Raw genomic sequence first — 16,307 nt, 5'->3', positions numbered from 1 at the left:
GTCAGCAAATATTTCTTGAGTGCTACCATATTTGCCAGGTGTTGGCAAGCAGTAATAAACAAGGAGGCAGCATCTCTACTCTCATGGATCTTATATTTTAGAAGGAAAGACAGACACTGGGCATACCATTACACCCAATTAATTGATAGCAAGTGGATAAGCGCAGTGAAAAATGTGTACAGAGCTGTACAAGTGTATATATAACCCACCTACTCAAGTCTGAGGGCTGAGATAAGGCTTTCCCAACAAAGCAACCTTGAAGCCAAAGCACCATCTTTTATAATACCTGCAGCAGGGGTGTCAGGATTCCCCCAAATGATCATGATTGTCATGTTCACAGAAAATTCAGAATGAGAAAATCAGTTACCCAAGATCATGGTGAAGAGTTGGGATTCAAACCCAGGTTACCTTATATGTTTTCAGTAAACGTAAAGCATAAAGTAACTATTCTACATTATTTTCTAGAGGTATCCCTGTCACAGGGTGTTTTAACTAGGTAAACTACATTGTTTCAAATAAGTAAAATGCATTGTACAAAATTCTAAATATACGGTGAAAAGTGGCTCTTCCTTCCTGCCTTGTCCCCCTGGCTCCCTTCTCTGCAGGCAACGCCAGTCAAGTTTCTGGTGTATTCATCCAGAGGTATTTTTAATACTTGCCGCACTGATTTTGTGCCAGGTACTTTTCAAAGTGTTTTACAAATGTTTACTTGTTTAATCCTGATGATAATTTTATGTGGCAAATAGAATTATTAACTACATTTTTCATGTTTACGCATATTTTTCCACACAAATGTTTTAGATTTTAAATGCACACCACACTCTGAGATGCTTCTCCCTGTGTGCTAGTCAGCTTTTGCTTTGGTAATATCATGTAACAAACAAGTGCAAAATCTTAGGGGCTTCATGACAAACATTTATATCATACTTGTAACTCAGCTGTGGCTCAGTTGGGCTTGGCTCCAAACTGGAGGTCAGATTTGTGTCTGCTTCATGCATCTCTCCTTCCAGAATCTTGGCTGAGGGTGTATTGCCCACTAGTGAGATCTTCATGCCAAGTAGCAGGAGCATAAGAGGGCGGTAGAAACATACAATACCTTCAGAAACCTCCACCCTGAAGTGAAGGACGTTCTCTTCCACACACAGTCCATTAGTCAAAGAGAGTCACATGTCCAAATCCAAACTCTATGTGTCAGGAAACTATATATGGCAAGTGCAAGGAGAGAACAGAAGCTTTTGAATGAAGTTATCTAATCTACACACCCTAAAAATACAAATTCTATCTTTTGCTTCTGATATATAGAGGAAGAATTGAAAAGATAGAACTTTGAATGAATTACTAATTTTCCTATGGTCTTCTGCTGGCGACATATAAACAGCTCCCTGTTTCTGTTTGCATTTCTCAGGTTTTCCACCATGTTTGGAAAGAAAAAGAAAAAGATTGAAATATCTGGCCCATCCAACTTTGAACACAGGGTTCATACTGGGTTTGATCCACAAGAACAGAAATTTACTGGCCTTCCCCAGCAGTGGCACAGCCTGTTAGCAGACACGGCCAATAGGCCGAAGCCCATGGTAGACCCTTCGTGCATCACTCCCATCCAGCTGGCTCCCATGAAGGTATGGTGAGGATTCTGTCTTTAAGTTGGCTTAAGAAGCATGCTCTCTCATTTGATGCAGTGTGCCATCTTTACGGGCGAGCTATCAAATGTGTAAATCATGTATTTGTTTTTAAATATCCACAGATTATCCACAATCATCTTCAATGAGTATAATGTTCACCACTTAATTTTCATGTGAATTGCAACACATAAAAAGGGACCTCAGCTTTCAGATGTGAGTTTTTTAATCAGACTCATATGATACAGTCACAAAATAGGAAATTTTTATTTCTACTCTTAATGGTGTTTGTTCTTTTTACTAAAGAATATTATCCACCCACTCTGGTAAATATTGGCAATAACCTCTGTGTAGACATTATGTTAGGCAGCTTTGTGTTGTTTTGCATTTGCCTGCAGAATGTCTAAACTTTTATATAAATAGTAATAACAGTTTTTAACAATAATAAATGATTTATATATGTATACACACATGCATATGCGTATATATTTTATATATAAAATCAAATATATATTTATAAGTATATATATATAAATTATATGTATATAGTCTTCATAGTCTAAGAGCTATTTCAAATAAAAATGAAGCATTTGAGTCCTAGAATAGGCTATAATTTACCTTAAAAAATGGCTAGTCGATTTTTAAAAGGAATGTTCATCAAAATAATTGCATTAAAGTGGAACTCAGACCCGATACATTTCAGATCTGTCAAGAGACTACAAAGAGAGTCCAGCCTTTGCAGTTTCCTTCTGCACCTCAGAATGATAAGAATTCCCTGGGTCATTTCCCAAAAGCTCCCTATGGGAGTTAAACATCATTGAAGCTTATCATCATGTTATCCAATAGATTAGATTTATATTAGTAGGCATCTGAGCTACATAAACACCTTATTCTGTATTAACATGCGTATTGAATACACTGAGTTTAAATGATACGTAAAACAATAGTGGATGCATTTTTAAAGGGAGTAAAGAAGGAACCTATCTGGTAAATTACAAGAAATTCTTATAAGAGACCACCTGAGCTGAGTAAGTTGGAATTGTGATTCCATCATTTATGCATGGTCTTGGTCATTCTATTCTAGTATTGAACATATGGGTCTCTTCTGCCCAAAGATCGATACAGAGTGTTCTAATCCTGCATCTTGTGAATTTGATTTTCTGATAAGATTGTGAAAGTTTTCAAGCCAGCTAAAATGTAAAATACTAAGGAGACAGATAAGGAACCTCTTATTCTAAGCAGGTATTGATTGATATTTAATAGAAACTGACCAATTAACCAACTCAACTCATTAATATTAGGCAGTATCTTACTACTGAACATGATTTTCTTCTGAAATAAAGACTAATGACTCACTAATAACTAAATAATAAGCTGGACCTTATCTAAAAAGAAGTTGAGATTGGAAAGAATTTACTTTTTAGTTTCATTATTTTTCACATATTCCAAGTTTTTATAAAACCCAGCAAACGGAAGACACAGTGTGCCCAGAAAAGTTATCTGCTGTTAATCAACATGGCAAAGGAAAACTGCCCAAATGAAACAAGGCCATTTTTTTTACCCTTGAGTATAATCATTTGATGAGGAACATTCTGGAAGAAAGCAGTTAAAGGCCCACGATGTACTTTCTTATCAGGGAGTGTGGTTATTACAGGGTGAGGACAGAGTACCATTTATTTCACCATGATTTTTCACTTGTCCAGGTCCTAGCAGGTCCTGGCTGGCAATGAAGTAGGAATCTCCCATCTCAGTGATAATCCACCATGCTCAGTGGACATAGGACTTGACAGAACCTTCTAGCTCATTTCTTCCAACTCCTGGATGGGCTGGCTAATTATCCTCTCAGACTTAATTTATGAGCCTCACTGATTGGAGCAAGATTTCCTAACTGCTGAGGTCCTGAGCCCAGTGATTCCCTTACTCACGTCATGGGCTTCCTAGCCCTGATGCCAAATGTGTGAGTATCCAGTCTGTATGAAACGTGAATGTTTGTCTTAGACACTTAAATGCTAACAGAAAGATGACTGGAAAATACATGTCGAGTATGCATCCAGTCCTGGATTTCTGCAAATTTCAGGCACAGTTTTACCTGTGAGAAAAAAATAAAAACAGACAAGGAGTGACAAAACAAGAGTCAGCTAGGTTGAATTTTCCCTAGAAAGAGCGGAGTTAATTAAATCCTTTCTAACTGAAGGACCCCCAAGAAATCCATGTTTCATACTCTCACCAAACTCCTTTAGATGGAACCTCTCTTTCTCCAAATCCCATGAATGCAGTTGGTGCTGTCAGCACATATTGAATCAGGGTCCAAGAGAATCCTATTGACTCTACCAGCCTCTTGGAATAAGGAAAATAAAAGGTTGCAGGGGCCAAAGTATGCCATGAGATTTGGATGATCTCACTCTTTGGAAATGACTTCTCTGTAGAAATCTTGCAAGTGAGTTGAGAAGGACAAATTATAAACCATGCAGTATATATTGCAGAAGTTGGAACAGTCTTTGAAATACGAAGCCTTAAATGAATTGATAGAAAGAAATGAATAGGTAGAGTTGTGCAGATTTAAAGCCATTTTGGCAAAGTTTTTTTAAGTTAAGTAGAATTGACAATTCTAATTTTGTCAATTTGTCCTTTGAAGAAGACAAAGGAAAACAAGAAAACAGATCATGACATAAAAGCAGTACTGGAAGAGGTGTACAGTGTCTTAGGTGGTGGTGAAGTGCTGGTCCTTCAGAGTTGGTCAGTAAGCTTCAGGCCAGCTGGTTCTGAATGGAAATTCACCATTGCAACCAATACTCTCTTCTCTGATTGGTTAAAGAGCTGTTCCTGTTCAAACCTTCTTTAAAGTACATGTCACAATCACCAGGACATACTCTTCTATGTAGATTCATTTAGGTCAGTGTCTCTCAAACTATAGTCCAACAGAATCACCTGGAAACTTGATAAACAGATTGCTGGGCCCATTTCCAGAGTCTCTGATTGAACTGGGCTGGGATGGAGCCTACGAATTTGCACTTCTAATCAGTTTCCAGGTGATGCTGTTGCTGCTGGTCTGGGGATCATGCTTTGAAAACCTTGATTTAGCTAATTACAAAAGAATTTGTCCACATAATGTATCAATACACGTTTACACTGGCCAACATTTCCAAAATCTCAGAAACCAGGAGCCACAGGTTAGCTCCAACTTGCGTCAAAAGTTAAACTTCAGGTACCCAAGCCAAAGGTGTGTAGGCAAGGTGAGGGTGGGGTGGGGAGTGCTTCTTAAAACATAAAACGTTTGGCAAATATCTTTGAGAAACTCCTTTCTATATGTAATATCATTTTGTCCACAAGAATGTCATAAGCAATATTACCAAAATTCCTGCTGAATTAGATACATTTACGTAAAGGACAGGTTGAATGGTCATGTTTGTTCTTGCCCAGTGGTTCTCAAACTTGGGTTTTCAGCAGAATCTCCTGAGGAGCTTATTAAAACCAAGATTCCTGAGCCCCACCCTAGAGATTCTGCTTCAGTAGTTCTGGGTGTGCCCCATGGTTTACACGTCTAACATGCTCTCAGATGGTGCTGGAGCTACTAATGGGTGGAGGACAAATTTAAGAACCACTGTTTTGGGTGGACTGAAGCTTGAGCTTAGTGATCACCCTTTGTAACAGCCTAGAAATCATTTAAAAATGCTAAAAAATTATAAAAAGGATAATGTTAAAAAGCCTTTATATCACAACATTGTAAATCAACTATACTCCAATAAAAAAAATAATAAAAAGAATAAATGGGGACTTCCCTGGTGGCACAGTGGTTAAGAATCTGCCTGCCAATGCAGGGGACATGGGTTCGAACCCTGGTCTGGGAAGATCCCACATGCCGTAGAACAACTAAGCCCATGTGCCACAACTGCTGAGCCTGCACTCTAGAGCCTGCTAGCCACAGCTACTGAGCCTGCGTGCCACATCTACTGAAGCCCGCACGCCTAGAGCCCATGCTCTGCAACAAGAGAAGTCACTGTAATGAGAAGCCTGTGCACTGCAACGAAGAGTAGCCCCTGTCAAAAATAAATAAATAAATAAATTTAGAAAATAAATTTAAAAAAAGAATAAATGGCCATTTAAAAAAGGCTTTATAACTTCTCTTTAAAGTGAACAAATAGCATATCTTAATAGCTTCAGATTTTTTTTTCATTTTCAAGTAAAACCATAGAAATAATAGTATTATTTGGCAAATTTCAATTTTATTAAATGATGCCTTACTGTATATAATATGCTCTAACTTGCTTTTTGCTTAACATTGTTTTTAGATAAACTTATTTTCTGCAAATCAATATGAATTTATTTAAAAATTGTAGCGGTTTACAGCTTCTCCATTCCTCAGTGAAGGGATATTGCCAAATATTTGCCATTTATAAATAATGTTGTCATGAATATCTTTGTTCTTGTCCCCTTGGGCACATGGTGAAACATTTTTTTGCAGCAGTTCTCAAAGTTTGGTCCAGAACCCCTGAGGGTCCCTCAGACTGTCTCAGGGAGTGGAAGATAAAAACTATTTTCATTATAATACTAAAACATCATTTGCCATTTTCATTCTCATTCTCTCCCAAGTGTACAGTAGAGTTTCCTAAAATCTACATGGTGTGTGTTAGTGTCATTGGTCTGATACCTAATGAATCTTGTGCTTTGTATTCTTGTGTTTCTCAGTTTGTTTCAAATGCAGTAAATATTGATAGATAAAACATAAACCAAAGTCTTTTGTGGTCCTCAATAATTATAAGAGGTTCTTGAGACCAAAAAGTTGGAGAACCATTGTCTTAGGGCTGACATCAAATTTGATTATATGTGGCTTCTACACTCGCTCCTCACATACTACCCAGGGTTTTTTGATGTTTTCTTTTCTTCTTATTTTTTTGTTGTTGTTTTAATTGAAAATAGAGAGTAGTTTTCTCCAGTTGACTAGTAATCTTCTGGGGTAAACGGCCGTCTCACAGATTATTGAATGCAATATTTCATCCCTTTTAGTGTCATAGAATATAATTTCTCCAAGAGCATGACTTCGCTGGTTTTGAAGTCATTTAAAATGCCTCCGTCCTAGAAAAAGGAACTGTCCTACACTGTTGCTGGGAACGTAAATTAGTACAGCCAATATGTAGATTCCTTAAAAAACTAAAAATAGAGCTACCATAATAATCCTACTCCTGGGTATATATCCAGAGAAAACCATAATTCAAAAAGATACATGCACCCCAGTGTTCATTGCAGCACTATTTACAATAGCCAAGACATGGAAGCAACCTAAATGTCCATTGACAGATTAATGGGTAAAGAAGATATGGTACATAGATATAATGGAATACTACTCAGCCATAAAAAAGAATGAAATAATATCATTTTCAGCAACATAGATGGACCTAGAGATTATCATACTAAATGAAGTAAGTCAGACAGAGAAAGGCAAATATCATATGATATCACTTATATATGGAATCTAGAAAAATGATAGGAGTGAACTTATTTACAAAACAGAAATAGACCCACAGACCTAGAAAAGAAACTTGTGGTTACCAAAGGGGAATGAGGGGGCAGGGATAAATTAGGAGTTTGGGTTTAACATATACACACTACTGTTTATAAAATAAACAACAAGGACCTACTGTATAGCACAGGCAACTATACTCAGTATTTTGTAATAACCTATAAAGGGAAAAGAATCTGAAAAAGAATATATATCTGTATGTATAACTGAATCACTTTGTTGCACACTTGTAACTAACACAACATTGTAAAGCAACTATACTCCAATAAAGATGTTTAAAAAAAAAAAAAAACTCTTCCTAGAAATAGACATTCTACATCTGTACGCAAAGTTTGGGAGCTGATTTAAAAATAACTTCAACCTACGTAAAAACTCTTTGGATTAAAAATAATAGCTGAAGTTTTAAGATTTTTTAAAAATAATTTTTGAAGTTCAGATTTAATCTTGAAATATGTAAAAAATAAACTTTTTTGTTTATTAAAAAATTAATTAATTAATTAAATTATTTTAAAAATAATAAAGTAAAATGCCCCCATCCTTCCATCCCCTTTTCTAATGTAGCCTTCAAATCCTTTCTAACAATCTTCTTTTTATCCTTTCAAGTTTAAAGAGTCACAGAGTCTAGCAAAGCACACTGGTTCTGCCTGTGTCTGTGTCCTCTCCGTGGTCTCTGGTAGTTCATAATCCTCCGAAGCTGAGCTTCCCTCATCCTCATCTGCTCCTGACCATTGCATTAAAAACCACTCTACTCACACAAACAAGTAAAATCAGGAGAGGTAAATCCTCAGGTCCAGCCTCCCCATTCTTGAAGACTTGTACCATTGTTTTGTTTTCTCCCATGTCATAGTTTATGTTGAAGTGTCTTATTGAAGAATGAACCCATCTTAATTACTCTGTAATTCTCTATCTTTTCTCCCTTTTTGTGATTCACAATTTTGCATTCAGGATTTAGGTTTCCAGAGCCACATCATCCTTCTTAGCCCTATCTCCATGGGATTCACACTCTCCTAAAATGTTTTTTGAAAATTGCCTTCCTAAAATACAGGACAACTCTCTGACATTTTCTGGCATGATGTCCCTTTGACCCAAGGTAACAATTTCTCACAAGGTTCCTTCTCATTTCCGCATCACTGATGTGCTTCTCCTCATTGGTCAGCATTCAGTCTAGAGGGACTATTTCTTTTTGGGCCACCTCCACCTTCTGAGAGTTGTCATCAAGGAGTTCAAACTGTGTATCAGATTGTTGTTGGATTCTTAACTGAATGAAACTTCCAGCAATTCCGAGAGCTGCCTCATCATGACTTTTCTGGCTCCCATCCCTGTTTCGTGACTTGTAACATGGGAGCCTCACATTGACCTTCAGCTGGGCTGAGTGGCTTCTGTCCTTTTATTTTCATCCCGATATTGTCCACTGGGTCCCCTCTTAAAGCTCATGGATCCCCTGTGATTTTCTTACACTCTTAAGTCCATGTGGTTTGATCTACCCCTTCTTTTAGATCTGTTTCCACTAAAATATAATGTTGAATGAGGAAACGTCTTTCTTACAGCATGAAATTAAATGCCCTGATGTTCACCCATCTAAGCATTTAGAAATGGGAAGAGGAGGCCCAAGGAGTCGGCACACTGGCATCTAAGTCCAAGATGCCAATTACAAACTGCGTAGCTTTAGATGAGTCATCTACCTGCTATTTTGAACAGAAGTTTCCTTGTCTCTAAAATGAGGGTGCTGGTATTTCTCTTGCAAGCTTGAATGGCCAGATCCTAACTGTCTAAGGAGGTTTGGTGTGTGGAGAATACATTCTACTATTTGTACTTAGTTTAATAACATGATAAAATTATGGATCTATTAAGTAATATTTCAGAAAAATACCAGTACCTACTATTAAATTAATTCCATTGATCAAATTATACATTTAAACATTAATTAGTCAAAATCTCCTAAATATTTCAAGAACATCATAGGTGGAATATATCAAGTTTTCTTGGCTGCTTCAACCATAAATGCAAAAAAGTAAATGCATGCAAACAAAAACAGTAAAGACACATAAAATATCATAATCATCATAATGGCTGTAAAATATGTTGTTATACCAACACTTAACCTCTTACAAAAATGTTGATATTGTGGTTTTGCTTCCTTTCCTCATTATTTTAATATATATTTTGTAATTTCTCAGGTTATACAGCAATACTTATTTTTAAACCTTCCTAGGGTTACAAAAGTCTTAGAAAACCTAAAAGATAAAAGATACCACCTCAGACAAGCTTTTAAGTACTCAGTAAATAGAACCTAATGTTGTTTTTGTTGTCATTGTTGGGAATGATGGTAGTGGTGGTATTGTTACTGTTATTTTCTGAGTTTATGTCCTCCTATGTACCCAGGGTGGCCAAAACTTGTTAACTCAGAGCCACTTCTGAGATCCGTATCTTTAAAACTCCCAGGATGCAGAAAATTTTACATTAATTTCACTCATTCATTCAACTAATATTTATTGGAGGCTCACTCCATGCCAGGCATTGTGCTAGGTGAAGGGTTTGTCCATGTGAACAGGAAATGCCAGGTCTCTGTCCTGGGGAGCTGGAATTCTCTTGGGAAGACAGACAGCGATTGTTTAAATAAGCAAACAACACAGCTACAGTAGCAATAAATGTGATGAAGAAAAGAAAATATCATCATACTATAAAGTAACTAAGGGTGAAGCCATTTTAGTCCTTGAGGATTGTCCTTCCATGAAGAGGACGAGGGAACCAAGAAGGAGAAGGCCCAGGAAGGGTAGAAATTCACAGGTGGAAGAAAGGAAGAACTAATTCAAAGACCCTGGGGTGGGAACAAGGTGGGGAGTTAGCCTGTGTGGCTGTAGCAGAGTGGGCGGGGAGAGGGGGTGGGAGACGTGTTCAGACACAAGGGAAAGAGGGACTGGATGGTGTGGGGCTTTGTAAGCCATCGTCAGGGGGTGCTATTGATTAAACCCTCATCCGTGAAGGACACAGGTCTCAGATCAAGAAATTGTTCTATTACAAAATAAATCGATTCATTTAATTGGTCATTTAATTGGTCAGATCCAATTTTTAAGTGTGCCAGTGATATTGATTTGGTATGCAATCCTGCAGGTTTTAGGGACATATTAATTAAATAGGTATGAATAGTTGAGATTTGGGGAGTCCTTCCGACTCTATGACTGTCAAAAGACGTTTAAGAAAAACACAGACCTCTTACAGAAGAAACAACGTGTGTTGTAAAGATTGTTATTTTTTTTTAAAAAGAAAAGGTAATTATGAAATGAAACTTTGGGGGCAGGTTACCTCTATTCTAAAACCTCTCATCAAAAACACCACTTGGAAACACCTACAGCAGTGTCTTTAAGTTGACTGGAACCAAAGCGCTCACTGAGAGGACAGGTGATTAACCTTTGCTAAAGTTCTAATATTTCTACACTATTAAACCAGTGAGGACCACAGACTTGGCCTCTCACAACTCTCTTGGTGCCCATTACTTTCTGAAACCTCTTCTTCCATTTTCAATATGCCTTCTCAACCTTCCCGCTGCCACAGAGACCGTGGAAGAAAAACATTACACTGACCCCCAATTCTCTCACTTGCCTAAATTCAGAAGATTTGGGCAAGGGAAGCTTTGTCCCAAAGGAGTGGATAAGGCCAATCCCAAAGCCAGATTTATTATCTATCTTCATTTCGATGATCCAACCAAATCTGGAAACTTCTGGAAACCATTTTCCATTGTATAAATGGGGTTAGTATTTGGCGTGCTCCATGCCCACCATGCACCCCCACCTCCACTCCACCCTCCCCCCCACACCCACCTCCAAAATTAAAAAAAAAAAGTAAAAATTGACATCCACAACTTATACGTACCATCTTTCTTCTTTTACTGCAGTGTTTCACTTAAGCTACTTCCTTTCAGTTGGAGCAGCCTTAAGCTCATATAGCCTAGTTGTTACTCCAAAAAAGCAAAGGCTGATGTTTTCAGGGCAGAAGGGATCATCAAAGGAGAGTGACCCCTGCAGGTACTCACCCCTTCTTCCATTTTGAAGAGAGCAGGATATTAACCACACACCTCATCTGGGCTCTCAGCTGGCTCATCCCGGCACCCATGTGACATTTCTATACTCACAAATGACTGTATCTCACACCTGCAGCTCCTGGGACAAGTAGAAAACAGCTAGACTTTCATGTTCCATGATCCTACAATGTGGAAGATCCTAGGTTTCCAATGAGAAGTGGACCACTAAGGCCCCATGAACAAATGCTCTTAGCCACCTCCTCTCAAGAGTTTGGTATCTGCCTAGGCCTAAAGGTAAACATAAATAGAATGTACCATTTTAAAGCAATTGTCAATCATCAGTTGTATTGGAAAGTAATTTATGACTAATTGATGGTTAGGTCTGTTTCTGAGTGCCTCCTCTCAGCTTAAAATCCCTGGCCCAGCATTCCTGCAGTGACTGTGGTCTCTGACTGTAGCTCCAGGGAGGAGATGGACAGATCCCACACAGTGACAGAATACAGGCACCAAGATGCAAACGAGTAAGCATTCAAATGCCTGCTGCTCCCTTTCTGTCCAGGGTGGCCTCCCTACTCCCTGAGCCGATCATATCTGAGGTCAAACACGAACCCTCAGATCACAGGCATTGCTCCAAACTCGTGATGGTTTCCCGTTGAGTGGCCTGCTCTGAACTTCTGACAGCTGAACTCCTCCAGTGAGGATAGTTGTGCTTTGATAACTGGGAAATTCTATATACAGAGATGATGTTCTCAGGGATGCCTTATTTGCCCCAGCTCTTCTCTCCTGGCAGGGGTGACCTAACTGAAAATAGTCCTTCTAAATCCAAAGGCAAAAGAATGTGGCTCCCTGTGGCTCTCACACATGCTTGAAACTTGAAAGATTTAATTTTATCTTTTATTTAGCATCTCAAAGAAATTGGGGCACTAAGATGGCAGCTGTAGCCTTCTTGGGGGGCACTGTCAAATCTTATAGTTTTTAATCGTTTTGTCATATAATTTTAAATATAAGCATTAAATCATCGACTCTAAACTAGTAATAAAGAACTTTATCAATGCTTTGATCATTTCCAAGCTGCACATCACCATCCAACTGATTGGATGCTACTACTATTACCTATAAGGTGAAAATTGCAATGCAAAAGCTGTACCCAAGATGGTAGTAATCTAAGAGTTTGCTGTACTCACACAGTCCATTGCCTATTGAGAATCTTTGCATTCGTTTTCTTTTGCTGCATAATAAATTACCACACACGTCATGGCTTACAAGAACACACATTTATTATCTCAGTTTCTGTGAGTGTGGAGTCTGGGTTCTCTGCTCAAGGTCTCGCAAGGCTGCAGTCAGGGGTCAGCTGGATTTCATTGCCATCCGGAGGCTTGACTGGGGAAGAATCCACTTCCAAGCTCATTTAGGATGTTGGCAGAACTCGCCTCCTTGCTTTGGAGAACTGATGGCGCTTTGCTTCTTCACAGCCAGCAGGAGAGCAAGAGCTACCTGCTTGGAGTTTTATGTGTATGTCATAACATAATAATGAAGTGATGTCCCATCACTGTTGTCATATCATGTAACATAACCATGGGGCAGGTGACATCCCATGACCTTTGCCATATAATATAACATAACCCACAAGTGTGGATGTGGCATCCTACCACCTCTGCCATGTTCTATTGGTTAGAAGCAAGGCACAGGTCCTACCCAGGCTCATGAAGAGGGGATCACACAAAGACATGAGCACCAGGAGACCGGAATCATTGAAGAGCCACCCTAGGGCCTTTCCACTCTGGTCCTCACTGTCCCTCCCACATGCAAAATGTATTTATGCCAGCCCAAGTTTCCTATCTCATCTTGTTAGAGCATCATCTCAAGTTCAGTGGGGGTCAGGTGTGGACAGAACTGCTGGGGCACCATTGCCCTCCATCTGTGGAGCTGTGAACCCCCAGCCCTCCCAACACACGATGGTGGGGCAGGCATAGGATAATCACTGTAGACATTCTGATTCAAAACAGGAGAAACGGAAGGTAAAAAGGAGTCACCAGTCCAAAACTGCTGTGAAATCCAGCCTGGGAAATGTTGGGAGTTCACTGGTTAGGTTTCAAGCTTGGGAATAATCCTCTGTGGCTCAGGCCCTGCTCTCAGGGTACTGGTTCTCCCTTCTTTCCCATGAAAAGTAGCCTGTGTTTGCAGCCAAGTAGTTTTATCAGCCTGCTTTCTATTGCCGGTGGAATTGGGAGAGGGGTGCTCTGAAAGCCTCCTGTCGTAATATCTTGGTCCCTTGCTGCCCAAGTTGGCAGTGCTTGTATTGAAACAATTTCTCAAGAACTTTGTAGACCTTGTGTGGTTATCACTGTGGTCCCCTCCATGAGGCAACGGCTCAATATCCACAGATATTGTTAAGATAAACCCTCCCGAACCTCGGCCTCACCTGAGATGGCTGAGGGGCAGCGCCTTTAAGCTTCCTAGAAGTTTTCTGGTTTGATTAAGAAGGTCTGTGGGGCACACCCTTAATTTCTTCAAAAGGCCTTTTATGTGACTGCATACCCTCACTTTGGGTCTTTCTTGGGTTTTTCGTTTTTGGTTTTTTGATATGGACCATTTTTAAAGTCTTTATTGAATTTGTTACAATATTGCTTCTGTTTTTGGTTTTTTGGCCACGAGGCATGTGGGATCTTAGCTCCTCAACCAAGGATCGAAACTGCATCCCCTGCATTGGAAGATGAAGTCTTAACCACTGGACCGCCAGGGAAGTCCCTTTCTTGAATTTTTAACTGAGAGTTGGTTGTACGGTCACACCCTCAGCCTTTATTCTCAAGCAAGCTTTCCTGAGTGCATCTCTTCATTTTCTCACCTTTGCCATGTAGAGAGGCTCAGAATTTTTTAAATCATGAGATTCTGGTTCCCTTTTTTAAAAAAATTCTTCCTTCAATGAATCTCTTTCCTCTTACATTTTACTGCAAACAGAAAGAAGAAACCAGGAAGTACTGACCACGCTTTTCTTGGAAACCTCTGTAGATATGTCACAAAATTTATCACTTACAGCATCTGCTTTCCACATAAGTCCAGAAGGCAATTTTTCTAAACTTTCTGCCGGTACATAGCAAGGATCCCCCTTCCTCCAGTTTCCAGTAACATGTTCCTCATTTGTTTCTGTGCCCTCACCATCTGCATCCTCAAAGTACAGATTTCTAGTAAGAGGCTGTTCATGGCAAGTTAAACTCTCTCTACCTTGTTCCTCAACATCCCTCTAGCCTCCACCCACTTCTGGTTGCAGAACCCCTGTGTTGTTATGTATTGAATCCCCACCAAAAGCCATATGTGATTTTATGTGGTAATATGGTCTTTAAGGGAGGTAATTAAGGTTGAATGAGGTCATAAGGATGGGGCCCTAATCCAGTACAACTGGTGTCCTTATAAGAAGAGGGAAGAGGTACCAGGCATGCACAGGAACACAGAGAAAAGACTGTCTGCAAGCCAAGGAAAGCAGCCTCAGGAGAAGCATCCCTGAAGATACCTTGACCTCAGACTTCCAGCATCCAGAACTGTGGGAAATGAATTTCTGTTGGTTAAGAAATGTACCAGTACCAGTCTGTGGTACTTTGTTATGACAGCCCTAGCAAACTAAATACTCAGGTTTGTAGGTATTTGTTACAGCAGCACCCCACTTCCAGGTACCAAAATCTGTATTAGTTTTCTATTGCTACTACTGTATTGTACTAGCCTCACTGTTGGTCAGGAGTTGGGTGCAGCTTATTAGCCGGATCCTCTACTCAGGATCTCACAAGGCAGAGATCAGGGTGTGCAGTGAGCTGCCCTCCCAACTGCTTTCCTAACCAGGGGCTCAAATGAGGAAGAATCACTTCAGAGTCCATCTAGGCTGTTGGCAGAATCCATTGCCTTGTGGCTTTGAGGGAAGAGAGTACTGAGACCAGAGAGGAAGAGAAGCCAAGAGAAGGTGTGTTAGTGAGCAGGTAGCTGCTGTGCAACCGGGTCTCAGTCCCGCTGAGGATGTGACTTTGCAGGACACAGCTCAGAACTGTCCCTGCACGAAGTGAGGAAACTGGGCCATCTGTCCACCAACTCCAGTCCCTTCCTGGTTGTCGGCTGCTCCTGGGAGTTAATTCCTGGCAAAATCCAGCCTCCCCATATTTGGCCAAGCATTCCCCATTGCCAGACGATGCCTTCAGGTAAAGAGACTTGGTAGCCCTCAGCGGGGACAAGAAATGCCTGCAGGTGGCCTCCGAAGTGGGCTGAGGTAGGCACAGCACCAGTGCAGCTGTTATCAGTATAACACCGGCTTTCACATCTTCAGCAAATGTGTTTTGTGGACCTACTGTGTTCTCAGCAGTGAAGCTCTGGAGGAGGACAGTGCGTGGTCCCCCCTCTACAGGCACACAGTCTACTGGGGGAGATAGATTTATCAATATAAAGACAAAATAGAATATCTAACACTTAATAGAATATATAACAATAGATTATGTAAACACTTTGTTATGAAAACTTTGAGAGTGGAATGAATTCCTAGAAAATGCAGGGAAGGTGTGATCTTTGGATTTTGAAAGAGTGTAGTCTTCTATTCATGCCTAATGAAAGGATACCCCTTAGATAAGAACATAAATTTACAGAGGCAGTAACAATGTCTTGCTTAAAAGCCCTCTAGAGCCAGACTATACAAGATAAGCCCCAAATCTTGGTCCTGCTCATTCTAGACGTTTGACCTTGTACAAGTTACTCGCCCTCTGTGTGCCTCAGTTTCCTCAGCTGTTAAAAGCAGATATAGCACTACTGCCTCATAGGGCTGGTGTAAGGGTTGAACAAATACATTTAAAATATTAGTGGTCAATAAATTTAAAAAGGAAACAAACCCAAATATCTCAAGTACAAAGTATAATGAAAATTGCCTTTTTAAGAGAAAATTTTGTATTTTCTTTAATTTTTAATTTTTATTTTACATTGGACTATAATTGATTTACAAAGTTGTGTTAGTTTCAGGTGTACAGCAAAGTGATTCAGGTATACAGATAATTATATCCATTCTTTTTCAGATTCTTTTCCCATATAGGTTATTACAGAATACTGAGTAGAGTTCCCTGTGCTATACAGTAGGTGCTTGTTGATGATCTATTTTATATATAGTAGTGTGTATATGTTAAGCCCA

General features: G+C 39.6%; 1 protein-coding gene across 1 annotated transcript in view; it reads left to right on the top strand.

Moving 5' to 3' along the window:
* The first annotated feature begins 1,415 nt into the window (after nt 1-1,415).
* PAK5 (p21 (RAC1) activated kinase 5) overlaps nt 1,416-16,307 on the top strand; it is a 101,963-nt gene continuing 87,071 nt past the window's right edge. The window contains exon 1 of the mRNA XM_007109076.2: nt 1,416-1,619. Coding sequence (XP_007109138.1) covers nt 1,416-1,619 — 204 coding nt within the window. The remainder of the gene's footprint in view (nt 1,620-16,307) is intronic.

The sequence above is a fragment of the Physeter macrocephalus genome, chromosome 14 (genome assembly GCF_002837175.3).
Source record: "Physeter macrocephalus isolate SW-GA chromosome 14, ASM283717v5, whole genome shotgun sequence".
NCBI classification, from domain to species: domain Eukaryota; kingdom Metazoa; phylum Chordata; class Mammalia; order Artiodactyla; family Physeteridae; genus Physeter; species Physeter macrocephalus.
The sequence above is the reverse complement of the archived record's forward strand: the minus strand, read 5'-3'. Positions and strand labels throughout refer to the sequence as shown.